We start from the raw sequence: 21,187 nt of genomic DNA on the forward strand, positions 1-21,187 counted from the left end.
AACATCCTGCATTCAGAAGCCTTGTTTGTTCACAACTTGACGAGACTTGACTCCGCTAAGGACTTCAGTTTTGTAACAATTCAAAATGTGAGTCAGATATATTATGCTCACATTTTTATCGATTACAACAAAGTCTCTACAGCTGAATTTATAAAAAAAAACTTTATTGAAAATGTGCAATAACAACCTGACCAGTGTCTGCTTTCTTTATTTAAAAACAAAGAGGATGAAAAGCCACGAGTAAATCATAACTGAAATTTATTGACAACTGCAAGGTCGAATTAAAGTCGTTACAGTACAAACCAGCAGAACAGAAATCGAAGGCCACACTTCATAGCTGAGAAGAGTAGAAACTGGGACCAATTTAGGAAAAAACAGGAGTGAGATGCAGGACAGGAATCAGCGTTGGGGAGGGACGTTGGAAATAAAACATCACACAAGTTAACCTGGAGCGGCGGGGATGAAATTATCAAAACATAATCCTTCATAGAAGGAGACACTAAATACTTTCAGCAGCAGGGGGTGATGGGAAAAAAAAATGATTTCAACTCATTAAAATCTGCAGCACCATTACAGTTGCTGCAGATCTTTACAGGTTAAAAAAAAAAAAATGCAACACTTAAACTGTTTCCATATCAGACGCTCCCTGCAAACCTCGATCTGTGTGCTGATGAGCTGCGTTCCTGGGGTCCGGTGTGAAGATTCAGTCTGAAGACCACTCAACTCAGCCAAACTGTGTCTGTCGACACTCAAATCAAAACCGAAAGGACAAACACGGCGATCCGAAACAGACGCAGGTCCGATTCTTCTCCAAGAAATCGAGAGAGCTGCGCTTGCTGACCGGCCGCCAGAGGTTCGTCTGTGGCTTCAGAGAAAGCCGTCTTCGCTTCAGGAGTTGGCAGATTGGAAGGTCTTGGAGGAGGCGAGCATGGCTCGCACTTTGGCCATTAGATCCTGGAAATGAAGAGAGACGGAGAGATGAATTTCAATCTATCTGAGAAACAATGAACGCGTGGAGCCAACTCTGTTATTCATTTGTTGGTACAACATTATCACAGATGTTGACACCTGCTGAGACGACGCTAAAAAAAAAAAAAAAAAAAAAAAAAAAGTGTTTTCAGTCATTTCCTCATTGTTCAGCTTGTTCGCTTCCCGCCTCCTCTTCAAGCTGATTAGTTTAAAAAGCCGCGGCTGAGCCGAGGATCAACACAAACAAAGAGGCGTCTTTTACAGCGGCTGACGGGGGAAATCAGGTTGATCTGGAAAACAACTCTCCGCTCTCTTAACTGTGTATCACAGCTCCTTAATGAAGAATAATTTCAGCGATAATTAATCATCAACTTAGTGTCACGGGCTTGAAAGAGCCGCGGCGGCGGCGGTCGGGAATCCTGAATGAAGCCTCGGAGTGCTTTTAAAGCACCGGGCGAGCTTGTTCTCGGCTCAGGTTACCTTGATGCGCGCGTGAATGAACGATCTCACTAGTTTGAATGCTGAACGTCCATGAGAGGGATCGGATTTGACAAGATACTGGAAATAGGATTTAAAAAAAAAAGAGAGAAGGAAGTAGAAGCACACTATTCACAGCAAGGCGACACATTACATTTTTAAAGATATTAAAAAAAAAGTGTTTGAGTGGTGTTTCCCTGTTGGCGTCATCATTTGTGATTTTAGAAAAGAAATTTGAAGAATACTGAATAATCCATTGACTTATAGCACGCGTGACTCCTTATGTTTGAAATATTCACATCTGCAGACCACTAGTCATTTATTTACTTTCCTAGTTTTCTAGTAGCTCAATAAACATGTTGACAAAAGAAGAGAAAAAAACAAAACCGCTGTTGAGAAAACTGTGTGGGACGATCATCTGCATAAACGCGCTGATTCCAGCAAACAGAGCCGTGAAATGCGCTTTTTACTCCTTGCGTTCCTCCCTCTTCACACACTCCAGGTAGAGATGTAAATCAGGGCCGACCGGAGGGGCGGCGGGAGCGCCAGCCGCTTGCCGAGCAGAACAGGAAGTGGTAATTTGCGTCCCGCGAGTGACTCGTGCACGCATGGACAAATATCCACCCCTGAGCTCTGCTGACAGACGAGACAAATTAACAGCTGTAATCACAGAGGGAAGGAGCCGTCACATCAAATCACTCCGAAGGCTGATTCTCTCAAAGCCCTGGTGGTATTTGAATACACACACACGCACACACACACACACACACACTCACACGTGCAAAATGTTCGCACAATGTGAGCAACCGTACTCAGGGTTATTAGCAAGTGGCTGGAAAGCTGCTCTAAATTTAACTAAATTCTTGTAGCTGAAGAGCCTTGGTGAATAGAACGGCAGCAGGTGACATGAATAGATCATCACACATCACAACCGTCACAGAGTCGACTTCAGTTGTGCAATATTTAAAGAGAATGAAGCTCACTGAGCGAGGAATGTCGATAAACAATGGACGGGATGCTGTAAAGGGAATGAAAAACGTCGATATTACAGTAATCCAGATTCATCTCGGGGCTTAGTTTCACGCTGGATTCCTTAATCCATTAAGATGCGATCGCTCCGCCGTCGTTTAATGCCAGTTGTTGCACAGCTGGAGCAGAACGGTTGTGGAAACAGGATGCTGGGCGGTGCGGTGTGTGGACGTGAACGCAAACTGGACCAACATGCAGGTGATATCATATAAAAACACATGCGAAAATATTTAAATAAAAGTAGTGATGGAGGTGAGTGGATCAGGCAGTCCAGGTTCAAATTCAGGTTTTAAACCTCAAACTGTTTCTAAAACAAGTTGCTATACACACAAGAGTAAAATGTCAGATTTGCATCTAAATGCAAACTCACAGCAAGGTTAAGGCGCAGCTCTAATCTGGTGCTAATGTATTCTCCAGGGGAGCGTTAAGCACTCCCACAATGAAACGCAGCAAGTCTCCTTCCCTGCTTTGTAAAAACCAGCGATGACTTTAGGTCTACATTCTACGTGTGGTGAAGGTACGGGACGGGGAACAGAGCCAAGCCGGAGCCGAATGAGGGACGGGATGAGAGGACCCGCTCGGGGAGGCTGAGCCCATTAGGCAGATGAGGACGCGCTGAATTATTCAACATGTGTTTGTAAAACACCACAGATGGGGGAAGACGGAGTTAGTGGTCTTGAATCGGCGCGTGGCGCAACATGACGCTTCCACGACGTGGTTAATGGTTAGGATTAAGATTGGAAAAGAGCAAGAGAAGGAAATAGGGTTTTTCTTTTGTTTTTTTTTCCTTCAAACTGATGATGAGAGAGAAGCGTTGGGAGATGTGAAACGTGTGATTTAGTATCCGGGATGCATCTGGTCAGTAAACACCAGAAGCTCATTCGAAGACACACGCCGTCTTTCTCGCCCACACAGAGAGAAAATAAGCATTATTTCAATGCGAGCTGCGCCGGCGTTCACCGGGCGGCCACCGCTGCCTTTCCGTTCACACTCCATCGCCCTGCAACACCGCCACCTCTTCAACACCGCCTGACGCTGCAGTTTCTCTGATCCAGATTTTGCAAACTGGACGCAAACCGAGGCGGCATTAAAGACGTTTCAACCAGGAGGTCTGAGCCAATCCGGACCGGCAATATCCTGCCGACATCACATGTTGACCTCCGAGCATTTCCAAACAACACCTTCTTCTTGCGGAGACGATCCGTGCGCGCGCATCTGATTGCGCCGCACGTCTTGACGGCGGCGTTGTGGCAGCTGTAAATTGGCCGCCGGGATTCTCGCCGGGGGGTGAGAACGTGCACCGGAGCTCGGGGTTCATTGATGAGGCGTGTTGCGAGGAGAGAGCGCGCCGCTCGCTGCTCGTCTCCGGGAGGCAAAGCGTGAAGAGTCTTGACTCTTGGCTCGGTTAAATTTGCCGCCGACACTCAATTAATAATAAAGTATTTGCGTCACTTCAAAAAGACAACTCGTCTTTACTTTCAAACAGCAATACGTTTTTTTTTTTTTCTTTTTTCTGCAACTGAAGCTGAATTCAAAAAGCTGGAAACCTAAATTGACTTTGATGCGCCTGTCGTTCACAAAATGAACAGGAGTCACTGACCAGGTTTTCACAGGGATGAAATGTTTGTGCGGAGCTCCTTCGCAGTTTGGCGGTGGCGGCGTCTCGTACACTTGGTTTAATTCTATGCGGACGCTGAATTGCTGTAATGATGAAATTTGCGACGGCTGACGCGAGGGAGAAGGTACAGCTTGCCAAGACGTGGTATTTTCACAATTGCTAGTTGTAAATGCCAGAAAGCAGCTCCACGCGGCGCCTGGCGCTTGATTGCTGTAATTTTGCAGCTGGAAGCACCTGACATGTCTTTAACACTCAACAGGAAACCCAAGCCGACAGGTCCAAGGCAACTATCCAATCAGAGAGCCATCTCCAGGGTTCTGTAGCTCTGTTTGTCTTTGAAATCTACAATAATTGAGTCTTTTTTTTTTTTTTTTTTTTTTTTTGACCACCAAAATATGTTAAATGTTAAATCTGACTGCTGGAGGTGACAAGCCTTGATAGAACTAGCAATTTTATTATTGTCATGTTAGAGAACAGTGAAGCTGCGACGCTTCGCTACAGGAAACTGACAACTTGCCGCTAAGCACCTCAATCCCGGCGGTAACTCTCCGTCCACACTCGGATTTACAAGTGCTGGAAGACAGTTTCAAGACCGCGCATTAGTTCAGCCTGCCTCCTCAGCAAAGAGCTGCAGTTCTGACTCTGGCGCGGTCCTCGCAGCCAGCGGCGAGTTCGCCGAGGCCTTCGCTTCCGCCTGCAGCTAAACTGGCACCGATCGCATCCAGCACCGGCTCCTTCTAAACTCTTGGCTGAGATCCCAGAATGAGAGCGAGGGAGGGGGGGGGGGGGGGGCCCGCGATTCCGGGCCGAGGCGAGCCGCTGCGGTTGAGCGCGTCGGTCTTGAGAGTTAAAATAGTTGCACATCGTCTTGACACTGCATGCGACCCCGTCCAGGTACACGAGAAATCCCAAGATAGAGTCTCACTAACGTTATCTAATGCAAAACTGGAGACGGAGAAGTCTGACTGTGAGTTGTCTGAAAACTTATCCGACATCTTTTGAAAGTGTTAATCTTGTGTAAATCTTTTCAACAGAAGCCTTTTAACCGGGTTCAACTGTAAATGTGCTTTAAATGGAAGAATCTGAAAGTTTGGGAACATGAGTTGGAATAGTTTGGAAGAGCGTGAAATAAATATAAATATAAATATAAATATAAATATAAATATAAATATAAATATAAATATAAAAAGGGATTCGGGTAACACTTCCCCAGAATGTCCCGGGGTAAAGCCATAAAAGCCTGAGGTATTTTAGTGTGAACTGCACTTTGCGTCCGTCCCTTCTGCATGACGGAAACAAAAGAACAGCACTCAGTGTTTTTATTGGGCCGGTAAAGGACGTATCGGGGATAAAAGCAAAAGAACAATACCTGAGTTATTTTGGACTGAACGGAGGATACTATGGAGGAGGACACCGCTTTGTCTTTCTCTTGAGAGCCGCCCCTGAAAGAGACGGGAAAGAAAACACGGGAGGCAGAAGTGAAAAATCAATCATGTTAACAGGAGGGCACATGCAATATTCATGATATTTTCTGAAAGTTGGACAGGCATCAAGAGCGGGAGGAGAGAGGAGGGAAAGAACAAAGAGGCGGAACGAAGAGGAGGGAAGCAGAAACTTAAAACCCATTCTGAGCCACGACGGCACCAAATGCGGTGGAAATCAAGGCGAGCAGCGCCAAAATGGCGGGCCTTCGGCTCGACCTTGCAGCTCTGTCTGAAGCTTTTACACCCTTTACTGTCAAACATTTCAGAACTCATCAAGGATCTTTTTTTAAAATGGAACAAACCTGGGTCGGGTGAAACTGGAGCAGACCGACACACCGACGTTTAAATTCACGGGCTCAACAAGTGAAGAAGAAGAAATATCTGGAACTTTTTCTGTTTGTGCTGGTTTGCAGCTTTTAAGAAGGATGTTACCGGAGACAGCTCAACATTACATTATTGGTAAAAATAACGTCAAAATGGACGAGAAATGAGCCTTTATGTTTCTCGACAGTGTAATTTAAAATATTTACAGTTTTCCATCATTAATGATATTTCCGAGTGGTTGTTAAAAGCTGCATTGGGCGCCACATGTTGCAGACTCTCAGTCTTTGTTCAGCTATTCCAATTTATGCATGTAAAAAAATCCACTGGCACTGATCTCGCTATTTGTATATATATATGTATGAACCCCAAGAGGTAGGATTTAGCATATCAATATATCATCATATTATATATTCATGGACATTAATCTGTAATAGGCATCTTTTATTTATCATCATCTACAAATCTGCCCTCCTTCGCATTATGCGTCTGCGGCTGTGGCCACATGAGAGGGGAAATAACTCCAGAACACAAACTTGCTGGGTAAAATGACGATAATGAACGTAGATGCAGAAATGTATCTGTGGTGGAAAAGGCTACGTTCTTTTGCATTGAACTATTAGAGGGTTCCGCAACTGGTAAATCTGTGTTTTTGCATCCGTTCATTGCAAAAGGTGTAAGGTGAAATGGAGCTGATTTACATCTTCTTCTCCATCCTCTAAATGAAGATTTCTGCCTTCGAGTAAAGAGACGGCGTCGCATTTGGGACTCGTATTTAAGAGCTGGTGTGAATTATTGACGGGCGCGCAGCGGGGCTACCTCGACTGGGCCAGGCTGGAGGCGGGGCTCGCTGACTGGGACAGGACTTTGCTGGGGGAGGAAAACGGGGAGACGGAGGAGGCGGCGGTGAGCATCAGCCCCGAGGACGACAAGGAGCTCCTCCTCGGTTCGGCGGGCGACCTGGGAGACGAGAGCAGGAGGAGGTAAATATTTCAGAGTCAGCTGCGTCCGCTGATGAAAGAAAAACTTCTTTTTTCGCTTAAATGAAACCAAATAAAGGTCGTTATTCAGACACCATCAGTGTATTATCACTCCTGTATTTCCTGGAACACAAATGGTCACAATACCTCTTTTCTTCTACATTCTTCATGCTTCAAAAGACCATTTTAGCAGTCTTATAGGTTTATTAGCAGCTGGAGTGGAGGTGAAGCCTGCTCCGTGAGCATTAGTGATAACACTATCCTGTGTGACACAAACGAACCCTGTCAGGGCTCTCAGGGAGCGCCGCTGTTCTCCTCGCAGTGTTCGGATGGTAAAAGCTCGGTTTTAAAGTAAATGGGGAAAGTGGATGCGGTCCAGGATTTCGTCTCCTCTGGGATCTGCGGAAGGTTTGTTGTGGTCGTCGCGTCATTTTCAGCCGCGTTTCTATTGGCTGATCGCCGCGGCAGCTCGGAGGATGAGTCAGAAGCCGTCGGAGGATTATCTCTAACTATGACCGGCTGTCTGTGAACCCCTCTCACCGCACGACGTTAAGACCACAGACTTTAGCTGATATCGCCACGACTGGCCATCTGTAATCTGAGATGGTCAAGATTACACAGCATTCATTGGATTTTTAACGAAAACGGTGTAATACTGTGTAAATACAAGAATTTTCAAGGAAACTATGTTGCAAAAAGGAAGAACTGTAACAGGTCGGATAGTTTTCCTGTTCAGTTTCTGCTGCAGCGCTGCCAGTTTTAAAACAAACACAGCTGTGTGTGAGGATTCACCGAGGACTTGAAGGCACCTGCTCTTAGATTTACCTGGATCTGGAATGGCCTCTCGGTGCGCCGCCGCCGCCGCTGGGATGATGGCGTTCCCGCTCTCTCGGCTCGTGCCTCCTGTCTAGAGAAGCGCCCCTCCGGTCCCTCCGGCCCGGGGAGTGTGAACGCGATCTATCCCAACGGGAAGACAAAGGACGGAAAGAGACACTTTAAACGCCTTTCTCTTAAAATCCAGATTAATATGTCAACAATTAATCCATCATCTGAATGTGGCTTTATTTTATATTCAAATGGACCTAAAGCAACAGACAAAAACAGTTTACAAAATTATTTCAATAAAAAGTATTCCGAATGGACTCTAAAAGGACAAAAAGAGTCTTTTTCTGAACTCTCCCAGAAAGAAAACTGTATTAAATATTTATGGATGACGTAGGAGATTAATTACCTTTTCAGACTGCTTTCATAAAGGGCAGAGCTAAACTCGTTCTGGCCCTCTGGGAAATATGCAGATCACGCATGTCATTTACAAATATCAAATAACAAAATTAAATAAGGAGATTAAACTTCTGAGTCGGACAAAAAAAAAAAAAAAAGATCCAATTTTACTGCCGTGCTCAAACCCCAGAGCTTTCTCGGAGAGAGAGCGGACTGCTTCAGGACATCCTGAGTGAAGAGGTTTACGCTGACGCTCCAATAAACAAAAACAAAAAAACAAAACAAAACAAAAAAAACTAAATAGCAGAAGGGAATACAGCTATTTCTTGAGGTTTTTGTGACAGCAGTTAGTTGATAAAGAAAAATGGATAGATGTGGATTTAATTATCTTGTGGTTATAAGGCCTAAGCATGCTTTTCTTTCCTTCTGACTACTGACAAAAATAGTTTATAATCAAAATAATAACAAAACTTTTCTTTGCTGTATGTCGCTGACCACCCTTTCCAGTTTGCTTAGCTCTAGTGGTAGAGTTGGAAAATGAAAAATGATGGCATTTGAGGGCAATCATCCCCAAAACAGGACAGTAAAATAAGACACTTTTGTAAAAATCACTTCTTTCATATTTTAGATATTGACAACTGTTTTAATTCTACTCTATTTTATTTATCTTTGCAACATGAAGGAAAGAAAGACAATTCAGAAAACACTCCAAATGGACTGTTCACAATGTTACACAGCTAATAGGAATCCGTTTTCTGCCGTTTCTTTAGATAATCTGTGACGATGGTGTCGTGATTAGAAGGATATATTTCAGCAGTCGGGCTCGTCTGTGCAGAGGCTGCATGTTTCTCCCGAAGTGTGGCTTCAACTTAACATCTGGCGAAGTTACAGAAACGTCCCTGAACGACAATTCTTGACGTTTCATGTTCGTGCTTCGTTCTCTTAAAGAATCAAATATTGAGCCTGAAGCGTCTGTTTTATTGCTGACTAACTCTTACAGTGAGATGAATGTGGCCATAAACCCTGAGCCGTATGAGGACCTGTGAGCAGGATTCAGTCCGCTGAATCGGAGAGAAGAATGAATGGCGGAGTGTGTGTGGGAGACGGCAGCGTGAGTCAGAGTGTAAACCATTCAGCGGCGTCTTACCGAGACCTGCGGGATCGTCTGTAGGCACTGGGAAGAGACACTTTGTTCTTCGATCTTGACCTCGATCTTGACCTCCTCTTGTGTTTCTTCTTCTTCTTGTCTTTGTCCCTGCCTTTATTCCTGTCTCGATCCCTGTCTCTGTCTCTGTCCCTGTTCCGATCGCGCTCTCTGTTCCTATCTCTGTCCCGATCCCGATCTCTATCTCGGTCCCTGTCTCTATCTCGGTTCCGATTGGACCCTTTGGCGGCGGCGGCGTAGGAGGAGGAGGACGACGAGGACGGGGCTTCCCTGCCGCGGTACGCTCCGTGGTTCTCCGCCGAGAGCCTCTGATCCTGAGGATGGGCGGTCGGCGTCGGGCCCGCCGGAGGAGGAGCGGGATCAGGCGGAGCGGAAAAGGCTTCCTGTGGAGGGAGAGAGCGAAAAAAAAAAAAAACACCAAGTCAGTGATACCGGCCGTGTCCGTGGGGGGTTTCTTGTGTTATTATGCTGGACTAAAAGCAAACAAGTCATTAGATGAAACTGTCCGTCTTTCTCTGCCGACGTCAGAGACGTGGAATAAATTCTCAAACGCTCTACGTCTCCGCACATCTGAATACAATCAATATGCGAGTCCGTCCGTTCAGAGAGACGAGGGAGAAGCGTGCGACTGGCTCATGCATGCATTATGTCCATGTCACACACTGACGCTAATGCGAGAATTACGAAAAACAAGAAACGGATTTTATTTGATATGGATGAAGCAACTCCTGCAAAGGAGATAAAGAGTATTTTCTTCCACTACGTCTCTTATCTACAGAGTTTCGAAATATCTAAAAACAGAATCTAAAGTGTTTGCCTTTCTTATCTTTTTTTTTTGTTTGGTTTTGATTCATTCGTGGGCTCCGGCTTGCTCGTGTGTTTGAAAATATTTAATATCTCTCCTTAATTATTTAAAGACGTTTCTTGAAACGTCCAACAGCGAAATATGAGAATAAAACATGATCCGTTCTTGACGCGCTTTCTATACTGAGCTTCATCTACAGTGGCAAAGGAAAAAAAAAAAAACGTGCATGAGGAGATGTTTTAAAAAGTCATTCATGTTCTGAAAAATGGGGGCGGGAGATCGTGACCGGCTGGCTCGGGGAAAGTCAAAGCCCCTCCTGGGAAATTATTACTCATAAGTAAGAGAGAGAGAGAGAGAGAGAGAGAGAGAGGAAAGCCTTACTCAGCTGATTAAAAGATGTTGCAGGTTACACAACACAGCGAAGCCCTCCAGCTACACACTGAGTTACAACTGTCAGCTGCAAAGTGCCTCTAATTACCCCGATGCAAGTCTGTCTGCTCGCTTCAGCTGCGTCCGCCGCTCTCATAGCCGGGGAAAAAAAAGAAAAAAAAAAAAATGGCTCGGGCCCATCGGCGGATTAAACACGCCTCTAAATCTTCAGAGGTCAGATTTTATCTCCCGGGGTTGGATCGCGGGTCGGAACCAGCGCCGACATGCGAGCGAGGCTGGAGGGAAGACGTCGGACGGCGCGCTTCATCCGCTAACATCAACATAAGAAGGAAAACCAGAGGTTTTCCGAGCGCGGATGTACAGCTTGTGTGCCGAAAACGCACGCAACGCTCTTCGATCTCTCCACGTCGGTGAACCTCACATCCTCGCCATCTGCTAAATTTTGTAAGAAATGGGCGGAGCGGGACAAAAGAGAGGGGGAGGGGCGGGGAGGAACGAGAGAGGATGGAACGAGATGATGATGAAAGACGGTGAAAGATGGAAGTGGAGGTGGTGGAGGAGCAGAGGAACAAAGGACGAGATAACGGCAGAAGACAATCGGTAAATATCTGGAAGTACAGAGGAGGAGGAGGGGGGGGGGAGGAGGAGGAGGAGGGAATACATTCTGTTTTATACGCCATCTGGCTTCTGGGAGAAGAGAGAGATAATGAAACGATAAGAAGGATGGCTCTGGTTTAAAATTAGGACTGACGTATAGGAGGCTTATCCCGACGCCAGGCACGGGAAGCGCCCACCTTCTCACACCTGCTGGGCGAAGATACGGACTTCACACAGCAGATCCCAGAATCCTTCATTACTAAAAACATCCTAGAATTAAAGCACTGATTTAAGAGACTGTGCCCAATACATCTGTAATTAATTGGAATTTATTTTTGATGTTCACTGCGAGTTAATGCAACCAGGCACAGTTCATGAATGAAAGGTTGAAGAGGAGGGCCAACAGGAGCCATTCAGATCTTCCTGACCTGCTGGATGTGGGGATAACAGTAGCGGCGGCGGTCTGCCCGCCGCCACCTGTCCCGACAGGCTGGACGCCAGCTCGCCACGCAGCAGTTGGACTGACATGAGGCGCTGACGAGCGGCATCCATCACACCGGGCCGGCCATCTACACATCAAATGGCCACCGGGTCTTATTTACACTATAAAGTGTTTGTCCCCTTTGTGTGTTGTTTAATGCGGCAGAGAAAGCAGCCTTTAAAGCCGCCATTAGTGCGACATCACGAGACCTTATAAAAGAGCTTTAAAACGGATAACCTGCATTATCTACTGGACACCGAGACAGAGAACCGGCAGTGTAAAGAAGAAAAGTGTATAAATTTAAGCTTTAGAACTCATCCAAATGCAAGAGGTATCCATTCATTCCTCTGACCGGTAATAAAAAGTGTTTTCTGTTGAGTGTGTGTCTTTTCAAGAGCACGGTGACTTTCATGGAACGAAAACAGAATTCTTCATGAAGATTAAAAGAAAAAAAAAAACTTTTTAGAAAAATATAAGTTTATCAGCAAAAATGACGTCCGTGATTCAACTTTTATTTGTGGGTCACTTCTTTTTTTTCTTTTTTCTTTAGACGAGTGCACTCTGGTTCAGTGAATAGATGCAAAGCCTTATTATCAATGCCATCAGATGCACCAGGGCAAACTCACTCTGCATACAAATGGGACGTCAGGAAATAAGCTGCCCAGGAGAAAAGCACGCTGGCCGGCCTTCCTTCCACCGGGCGCCGAACACACACTCAAGCTCATCAGGTCGACTTCAACACGCTTCCTCCGCCGTACATGCAGAGAGGCCGGGGATGGACGGTGTTTGCTAATGTTCACTTAAACGTGACGTCAAAGAGACGTTTTAATTTAGAGACACCGACAGGTGAATTAATGTTTACATACGTCGACAGCGAGATACAGAACCTTAAATAATCTAATAAGTAATATTGAGGTTTACATTTTGCAAGGCTCATTTTTGACTCACTGCACTGAGCTGTGCAGCTGAAAATCACAAAGCGTGACCAGTTTTTAATATTGAGACCACAAAATCTAAAAACATGAGGCATGGGGGAGAAGAACAATAAGAACTTGTGTTTTCATCTGGTTCTTGGGTAAATATGAATGAGATTCCTGTCGACCCAGCATCTTTTCTCCAAAAGAGCCTTCCCATATGATCAGAAGTACGATGAAGTTCATTTTGTCAAACAGGAAAACTTGTTCTTTGTATAAAACAAATATGATTTAAGGGTAAATCAACAATCAATCCAGCAGGAGCTTAACCAACCCGACACTTTCCATTCACGGCTCTCCGACAAGCAATTCAGAGTAGCGGCTAATCAAAAAGCGGGAAAAGATGCAAACTGAACCCTCTTGCTCTGAGGCAGCAGAAAAACCACCCACTGATCAGCCTGTTGGAAATATAAACACTGACCCGAGTTTATCGGCCCGGACCCACCTCAAGCTGTGCACACGAGTCCAGCTCGGCTCTTTTGGCCTCGGGCTCTCCGGCGAGCGGGCCGCGGAGAGTCTGCAGGAAGAGCGCCGCCTTCCTCTTCCTCTCGGCCTGGAGCTGCTTCTCCTTGGACTCCTTAGAAGCCTGGGCCAGCTTCTCCCTGGCTGCAGCCGCCAGACGGTCCTCCAGTTTCTGCTTGGCTGAGGGCGGAGAGGCGAGAGGGGAAACACAGGAGAGATGATTTGAATTTTGCTTCTTTTGATCACAGCTTGATGCATTTCGACTAAGCGGTGGAGAGGAAAAAAAAGACAAAAACTGGACACGAGATGATGAAGATACAGATGGAGGTAATAGAGAGAGAGGTAAGAGAAACAAGGGTGTAAAAACAAAAATGAAAAAATAACAGTGAGTCATTTCTCACTCTTAGTGTCAAACCTAACGGAGGTGAAGTTTGGCGTTTTTCTGAGTTCTTACCAGGTGCTGCACACTGAAAGGTTCCTACTCTCAAAGAAACGTCCTGATTAACTCTCTGGTGAGGTTTTACCGCGTGCGAGTCGGAGGGAAAGTGAAGTAGGAGGGAACACGTGGGCGCTGAGGAGGGATACTTCTGAGTGACAATAGATAAAGGGGAAAACGCCCGGCTGGAGACATGAGTTACGGAGATGAAGTGACAGAAAATTGGGTGAGGGGCTGATCGGTAAGGAGAGCGGAGAAGGAAGACAAACAGGGAAGGATAAAGCAAAAACAAGTTTTTTTTTTGTTTTAAGTTATGCAACCGCTGGGGCTACAGTTATCTCTTTGGGGGTTAAAAATAGGGCTGTCTGCCGAAGCAGATCCTATGTGAGTACAGTGAACAGCAGCCATCTGCAGCCCCACGCCGTCTCAAGCCTCACCACTTCCTCTGACTCCGCCGATCATCGAGGGCGATCGCTCCTTCCTTTCTTTTTGCTTCCCCTCATATGTTTTTGCGTTAAATTTGTCCTTCGACATGACAAGCGCTGAAAAGACCCGGTGAAATGACGGCTCATCTTTGCCAAAAGCTAATTTGACACCCGAGTCATTTGCCAAACGAGATGAGAAACGACCTCCGGCATGCGAGCGCTTTGGAGTGCGCGCCTCCCCTTCGTCTCACACGACTGTATTTAATGACTGAAGGCTCAACTGAAAACACCAAATGACAAATAGTTCAAGGAAGTCATTGTTTTTCCTTATAATTTAGGTACATTTACTGCCTGTTTCAAATGCCATCTATAAAAATGAGTTACAAATAAAACCGATTCTGTGGGCTTCATTTCATCCCTGTCACTTTATGTGGGCGGCAACAAGGTAGTTATTTACTGTATGAGCGGAATGTCAGAGGCTGCTCCTGCTGCCTGTTTATTGTTTTGCGACCCCTCTGAAGATAAAGTCCACCTTGGATGCGAAATGCTCCAAAATGGAAACTTTCCAAATCCCCACCAGCCCGAATGATAATCATCTCATTTGTTTCTGTGCCAGAAAACAGATTTCCATCGGCCGGTTATGGATACGGAGCCAATTTAGACAATGTGTCAGCGCAAGATCAGAAATATGCAAAATGTTTGGTGATATCATGAATGACTTGTTGGTTTTGCGTGCGAACAAATTTGTTTAAAGTTGAAGTTTGAATACAGATTTATGAACCAGGGCAGGATATGTTCTGTTAGCTGATTTTTCTTTGAGGCCCCCTCAGTTTTCCTCAGATAAAGGCCACAGACCCCTTCTAAAAGTCTCTGAAGTGATAAAACATGATGAAAGGAGAACATATCCTTGTTCCTCATCACACAAAAGCAAAAAAAAATGTTTTAAAAAAAATGAAATAAGAAAACATCAGTGTGTTTCGGTGCACTCCAAATCTCAAAAAGGCTGAAATTTCGATTTTCTTGACATGTACAAATATGATTTTGACAATTTTTCCACCTCTCTCCAGGGGAATCCCGGATCCAGTTAGTAACAGACACCGAAAATCTCCAGACAAACAGGAATCTGCGGCTGCAACGATTAAATGTCAAAAATAGGGCGAGCAAAACAAGATTCGCCCAATTTCTAAGCGCAGGATTGACGATCATAGTTCTGAGTCGCACTGATTCAGGATAAACCTTTCCAGATACTCAGAGTTTAAAGCACCACTATTAAACATGCACATCCACTGGGAGAAGCTCGCAGCCTGAACGATTTATGTACTTATCACTGGAAACTGCATTTACTGTGTGTGTGTGCGTCTGTGTGTGTGTGTGTGTGTGTGTGTTTTCCAGCCCATCAATACAGATTAGTGTTTGCCGTCTGCCACCGATTCTCCTGCTATCTGATCGAGTTAGGCCCGCTGACTGACAGCCACTTTGCCGCATGGCGAAGCCAATTCAGTCGGCTTTTCATTAAGGCCCTTCAGCCCCTTCCTCCGGACGCCACTCGGCTCCAGGAGCGGCCGCCGTTACAATGGAGGACCTCAACCTGTCGCCGCACTGACGCCGGAGCGTGGCAAATTTGTCTTTGACCATCGGTCTTTCTTCTGTACTTTCGTCGATTTGAGGGAGATGATTACATTTCTGCTTCCACGGCGCAGAAATCACTTCTAATTGCTAAAAATAATTGCTCCCAAATCGGCTCCATTTTAGTTCTTTGTGTTTAAGAAATTATTGCCCACAGTCATACGTTATAGGAAAAAACCGGTGTAATATTGTTCTTGGTCATTCGGTTTTTATTGCTTGAGAATGAAGCATTTTGGATTTAATGGATGAGGTTTTAAAGCGCAGATGTCTCGGCACCTGTCTGGGTTAACGTCAAGAGAAGCCGTCAGTTCTGATGGACCCATGAAGACGTACAGTGAGAGATGTGCTGCACGAATCTGAATTCCAACAGCCTTGTTATTAGTGCATCTAGTAAACTAGTTTAGCCAAGTTCAGGTTTCATGATCGGGGGAAACATGAGTAGAACATTCAACATGCTTTTTAAATGAACATCCAGTCCCGTAGCTGGAGATGAAGCCTGCAGATTTCTGCCTCTGCCAACTGGGAGAGTTATAGCTAAAGTTGATATCTGTCCAGAACCCGATTAATGGAACAGAGAGTGTGTTGAGCTGAGGCTGAGATACTGAATAGCACAAACTTGGGGTCATAATTATCATTCATCAACAGAAGAGACTAAAAAAAAGCTTCCCAAACAGACTCTTCAATTAATCTAACAAACATGTCTTTGGGTCAGACACAGGAAGCAGCAGGTTAAACCGTCTCAAACAGGAAGATCATCAAAACTGTGGTGCAAACCAGGGTTTTTACAGTCAGTTTTATATTAATAAGTGTATTTTTTTTCTTCATAAAACTAAAAGCGTCATGTCTGAGTGAGATGAAACGTGTCTAAAGTCCTCCTGGAGAATTAACAATGAGTGGTACGGATGAAGAGCGTACATATGGACACGGAACAGGAGAAACGTAACGCCTCCAGGGTGCCGCTGATGGCCGGGAAGACGGAGAACAATACACGAGGAATCCTTGTTTATATATAACCTTGAAAACATTATGGGCGACATGCATATGGCAAAAAAAAAAAAAAAGAAAAAAAAATTGCATTGTTATACTCAGTTCTATATACAGTAGCTTTCAGTGAAAATGCATTATTTATCATCGCTGCACCAACCTGTATATGCATCTGTCTTTCATTTTCACGATGGAAAGTCACTAAGGCATAACTGTAGTTAGGAAGACGGAGCAGAGCCGGCATGCAACGCTTTACATTCATGACCGAACAAAAGAGAACGAGAGAGAGAGAGGGGGGGGGGGGTAAAAAATGGAATATATCTCCATTACGCCTTTGGGGGAAATGTATGACGCCGTTTATCAAGCTGCACTGCAGAGTACGCCTTGACAAGAGAATTTACAATTCACACTTAGTAGATTTATCCATCTCCTCTCTTCCCTGTTTTTGTTTTTCTACCAATTTCAAGTCCTAGAAAGCAATAATATACATGAAGTGTGACAAAGGTGCTTCCTGTACTCACCTGTTTATGCTGATGGAGGGGGAAAAAAAAAGCCGACAGAGCCGTGGAAATCTGTATTAAATGTGTTTTAAACAACCTGTCAGGGACAAAACAAGGCATGGAGTCTTTCCAGGAATCCCACCTTTCTCCCTCATTCTTTTTTGGATTCGGACTGGCACCTGCTCTGCCCTGAATTGTTTGTAGTAGAAAAGTCGTTCCGACGCCAGAACGACCAGTTTGTTGAAAGGACTTTTTTTTTATTTTTAAAACATAGTTTGTTGGAAAAATATTCAGCCTCCTATGGTGTGCAAAAAGAAAACTCAGATTCAAAAAGGGTGCAGCGTCCAGAAATCCCAAACAAAGTGGAACAGATTGAAGAAAATCTGTAGATCCCCCTTTTTCCACTGGCGCCACGTCCACCGCCTCCAGGCCAAGGCCACGTTTTCACTGAACTGTGGAGAAACTTCACCGTCTAACGCCAAAGCCCAAAAAGTCCAGATCTCACTACTCTGGCAGCTCTGTTCTTTCAGAGTAAAAGTTTTCAGCGAGCGGGTCGTGCTGCATGGCGCCGAGGTGAATGTCATTTAGATAATTAGCGGCCGGCGTGTGACCTGCGCTGACTTTTCTGCTGGAGAAAACCGCTTTCAGCGGAAACAGGCTGAGAACAGCAGAAGCAGTCATTTGTCTATTTTGTTAACATCTCTCAGATTCTTCGTCATACTTCGGTTTCTATGCATTTATATTAAAATATGAATGTGTGGACAAGGTTATAAATGCACACTTGTTCACAGACGAGGAAGATTTGGACGTTTACGCTGTATAACTCTGCATCTATTACTCCGTTTCAGTATCTGTTGAGAAGCACTTTGATATACATTTTACTGTCTGAACGGCGCGATGTAAATCAAGCTTGAGTGAAGCCAGGCGCACTGTCTCGATGCTCTTCATGTTGAAAGAGTTACCTTGTTTTGCCTCCAACTCCTCCAGGCTGAGCGTCGGTTTCTTCTCCTCGGGGGTCGAGACCGGAGGCGGCTCCTTGTCGATCATCTCCACTCCGCCAATCACGGCCTCCAGCTGCTCCTCGTCCAGCAACTGGAAAGAAAAACAGCGCACGGCCCCCTTTTGTTATCGGAAAGGAAAAGGGTCATTGTTAAAAAGCAGGCGCGCGGAGAATCCTTCCGATATGAAACCGACCTTGTCCTCATCCGAGTCGTCGTCCAGCCGAACTCTGTTCTTCTCCAGCGGCAGCAAGTCGTTTTCCTTCGGCTTGATGGCGAAGCAGATGGGGGCAAAAGAGGCTGCAACAGAAGGTTAAATAGTGATTGAGGGGGATCTGGACGGATTTGGATGAGCGCACGTCCATGAGAGCTGGAAGCAACGCACCCTCGGAGCTTATGAAAACTACATGTGAAAAGTTCACGACAAGTTGGGAAAGGAGAAGCTGGGAGAGGAAAATCAAGAAACACAAAAGCGAAAGAGAAGTATACAAAACGCGAGACAGAGCGGCAAACAGACAGGCGGCACAAGCAGCAGAATACAAAGTATTTCTATTTTCTAATCAAATATCTCGGCTCCAAAGGAGATGAAAGAGGCCGCGTGTTTCTCTCCCTCAAGAAGTAACCTTAATATAGGACCTTGATCTGCATTGTGGAGGGCTGGATAGTTTACTTGTGTTGCCACTGTGACTAGTTATTAGCTTTGCCGGGGCCTCGTTCCGCGATCTGTCGCATCCCGACAGCCTCGATGAGCGCGGGCCTTCATTTGCATATCTGTGCGTGTTTACGGCTCCCGCCAGCATGGTGGCGAGCAGACGCTTTCATCTCCGCGCAGACATTTCTGGCCTGATATCACCAAATGAAATTGCCGGCGTAAATACCGATATGCTCGCAGGCAGCGGCGCGTAAACACCAACGTGCGCACGCACGCACGCAAACACACACACACACACATACACTGGGGTAAATAAGCCCACATATTCTCATATAGTCATATTTACCAGGAGGCTTTGCGTCTTATCTAAAGAAGGAACTAAAGAGAAAGAAGTGCGGTGTGAGTCTGTGTCTTTGTGTCTCACCTTTTGTCATCTTGGAGTCTTTAGATGAGTCTGATTGAAGCGCGTCGTCGTCCGCGCCGCTCTACAGGGAGAAAAAACAAAAACAGTGAGTGGCTATAAGGTCAGGTGCCTTTAAAAAAAAATATATTAAAAATTAAATTTGTCCAGAAACTTGCATAGTAGTACTACTCAGACTGTGAGAAGCGGAGATGTAAAAGTAAAAAAAAAAAAAAGATGCGGAAAGCACCTGATCTGCTGTGAAGTGTCTGCTGCAGTCTAAAACAGTTCACTTTACGGCTCGGTGAGCGTATATCTGACTGCAGGATGGATGCCTCGGGAGTTTGCTGCTTCTTTAACACCAGCTTTAGATCAAAGGTGGGTTCTGGGCGGCTCGGGATCGGGCTTCCTGCACTGCTCCGTCGGGATACACGCCTTTCACTGAGTAGAAAGTCACTGATAGAGTCCAGAAGCAGGAAGCGGGACGGCCCACTTCTGAAGCTCAAGTCGCTCCAACTTTTGTTGGGAAACTTGTATGAAAGTGGATCATTGATCTCTTAATGTAATCTCCTTCTTTTCAGACAGCATAGTCAGGATTTACAGTTTGTGTTTGTGTGATTGGGCCTTTTCTCATGGACGGATGTGAACTGTTTCAGTCTCCAGAGGAACCTAACTGTTGCCTTTATTAATTAGAACTACTCTCTGTGGGGTGGTGTGCACGGTTAACTTTGGACGTCCCCCCGCTGCGCTCCGGCATGTTTCTGGAGAAAGTCCAGCAGCAGCTGTGAAGAACTGACAGCCTAATCTTCTCTTCTTTATTATTTTGATATTGCCACATAAATGAAAGTCAAAGACGGTACAGTATCAAGCCGGTGTGATGGGAAGAGCACGCTCCTCGCTTTCATGTTGCTGTGAAATTCACTGTTTTCCTGCCACGGATCTTCAAAATCCCACTCAGAAGGGCAAAGAAAATAACGCAAAGCACTAATTCGAGTTCCAACAACCTTAAAAGAACAAATCAATTAGCATGAACATACTCTTAATTCCAAAATGGATTTGTTTTGATGGAAACTAAATCAGCCTGGCGTCCAATCAGCAGCTGATTGGTGTGTTTTCCTTCATTTGTCTGTTAATTTTCTGAGCTTGTGCTCATCATAATGTGACCTTCTGCGTAATTTGAGAGAGAGAGACAGAAAAACACAGTCTGGCTGAAAGAAATCCAAGTTTAAAAATACATGATTTCAAACAAATCTTACTTCTGAAAGACGCAGGGTTTGTTTGACATTGAAACATCAGACGTGTGCGAAATGAACTGTGGTCGAGTATACAGTGGCGTGTAAAGCGCAAGAGATTTACGTGTGCTGTGGTCTTTTCGATGGAAACATTAAACATTCAATTTTCCGAACAATTCTTCAAAAATGAAGTTTTATAAAATTATTTTAATAATCAAGGCAGTTAACCACAGAATTGCCACTAAAGTTGTGATCAAATAGTCTCCACATGGCTGACAATGATTGGTTGCCAGAGAATTGGTTTATTCAACATAACTGTATCGAAACACTTTCAACAGTTCAAGTTCTGGGGTAAATCAACCCATTACTGTCACATGTGGAACCCTAATTATATATAAATAGAGTTTTAGCCGCTCGCTGCTCTTTTCCCGCCCATCTACTTGTCTGGCGGTGTAATTAGTGGCCTTTTAATGTTACACTGTATGTCCTGGTTTCCTCGTACTCTGACAAAGCTCTCTTATCTTTTCGCTTTTCTGCTTGTACGCAGAGATGAGGCAAGCAATCAGACACCCTCTGCAGTGATACCTGGACGGAGCGCTTTCAGCTGCCCTCCCGAATATAAACCGCTGATGGAATGAGATGGAAAAGTAGTGACGAGAGACGATCCCACCGGAGAGAGGAGGGGGGGGATAAAAAAAAAAAGATCCTCATAAAATACATTTTATCATGTTTGAAGAACGCTTCAAAGGCAACTTCCCATCGTTCAGCTGTAATTGAACAGTCCTTTCAACTGTCAAAGCACTTTACCAACACCCCGGAGGATAAACTCCCAAAAAAAGAAAAAACCCTACAAAAACCAAAGCTCTCCAGAGACAAAGCAGGACAAAACACTACAAGCAGCCTGGAGAAATGCAGGAATCTAATTGTTCTGACATCTACACCTTTACCTGAGCTGGAACAG

General features: G+C 45.1%; 1 protein-coding gene across 1 annotated transcript in view; it reads right to left on the minus strand.

The window, feature by feature from the left end:
- Positions 1–241: 241 nt before the first annotated feature.
- The window catches only part of sfswap (splicing factor SWAP), a 44,870-nt gene continuing 23,924 nt past the window's right edge, over positions 242–21,187 (minus strand). The window contains exons 11-19 of the mRNA XM_030084592.1: positions 19,019–19,079; positions 18,139–18,242; positions 17,907–18,036; positions 12,957–13,153; positions 9,247–9,647; positions 7,704–7,835; positions 6,718–6,858; positions 5,463–5,535; positions 242–954 (exon numbers count right to left, since the gene is read on the minus strand). Of these exons, the coding sequence (XP_029940452.1) occupies positions 889–954; positions 5,463–5,535; positions 6,718–6,858; positions 7,704–7,835; positions 9,247–9,647; positions 12,957–13,153; positions 17,907–18,036; positions 18,139–18,242; positions 19,019–19,079 (1,305 nt within the window). The 3' untranslated portion in view covers positions 242–888. The remainder of the gene's footprint in view (positions 955–5,462; positions 5,536–6,717; positions 6,859–7,703; positions 7,836–9,246; positions 9,648–12,956; positions 13,154–17,906; positions 18,037–18,138; positions 18,243–19,018; positions 19,080–21,187) is intronic.

The sequence above is a fragment of the Salarias fasciatus genome (assembly GCF_902148845.1).
Source record: "Salarias fasciatus chromosome 7 unlocalized genomic scaffold, fSalaFa1.1 super_scaffold_4, whole genome shotgun sequence".
Classification (NCBI taxonomy): domain Eukaryota; kingdom Metazoa; phylum Chordata; class Actinopteri; order Blenniiformes; family Blenniidae; genus Salarias; species Salarias fasciatus.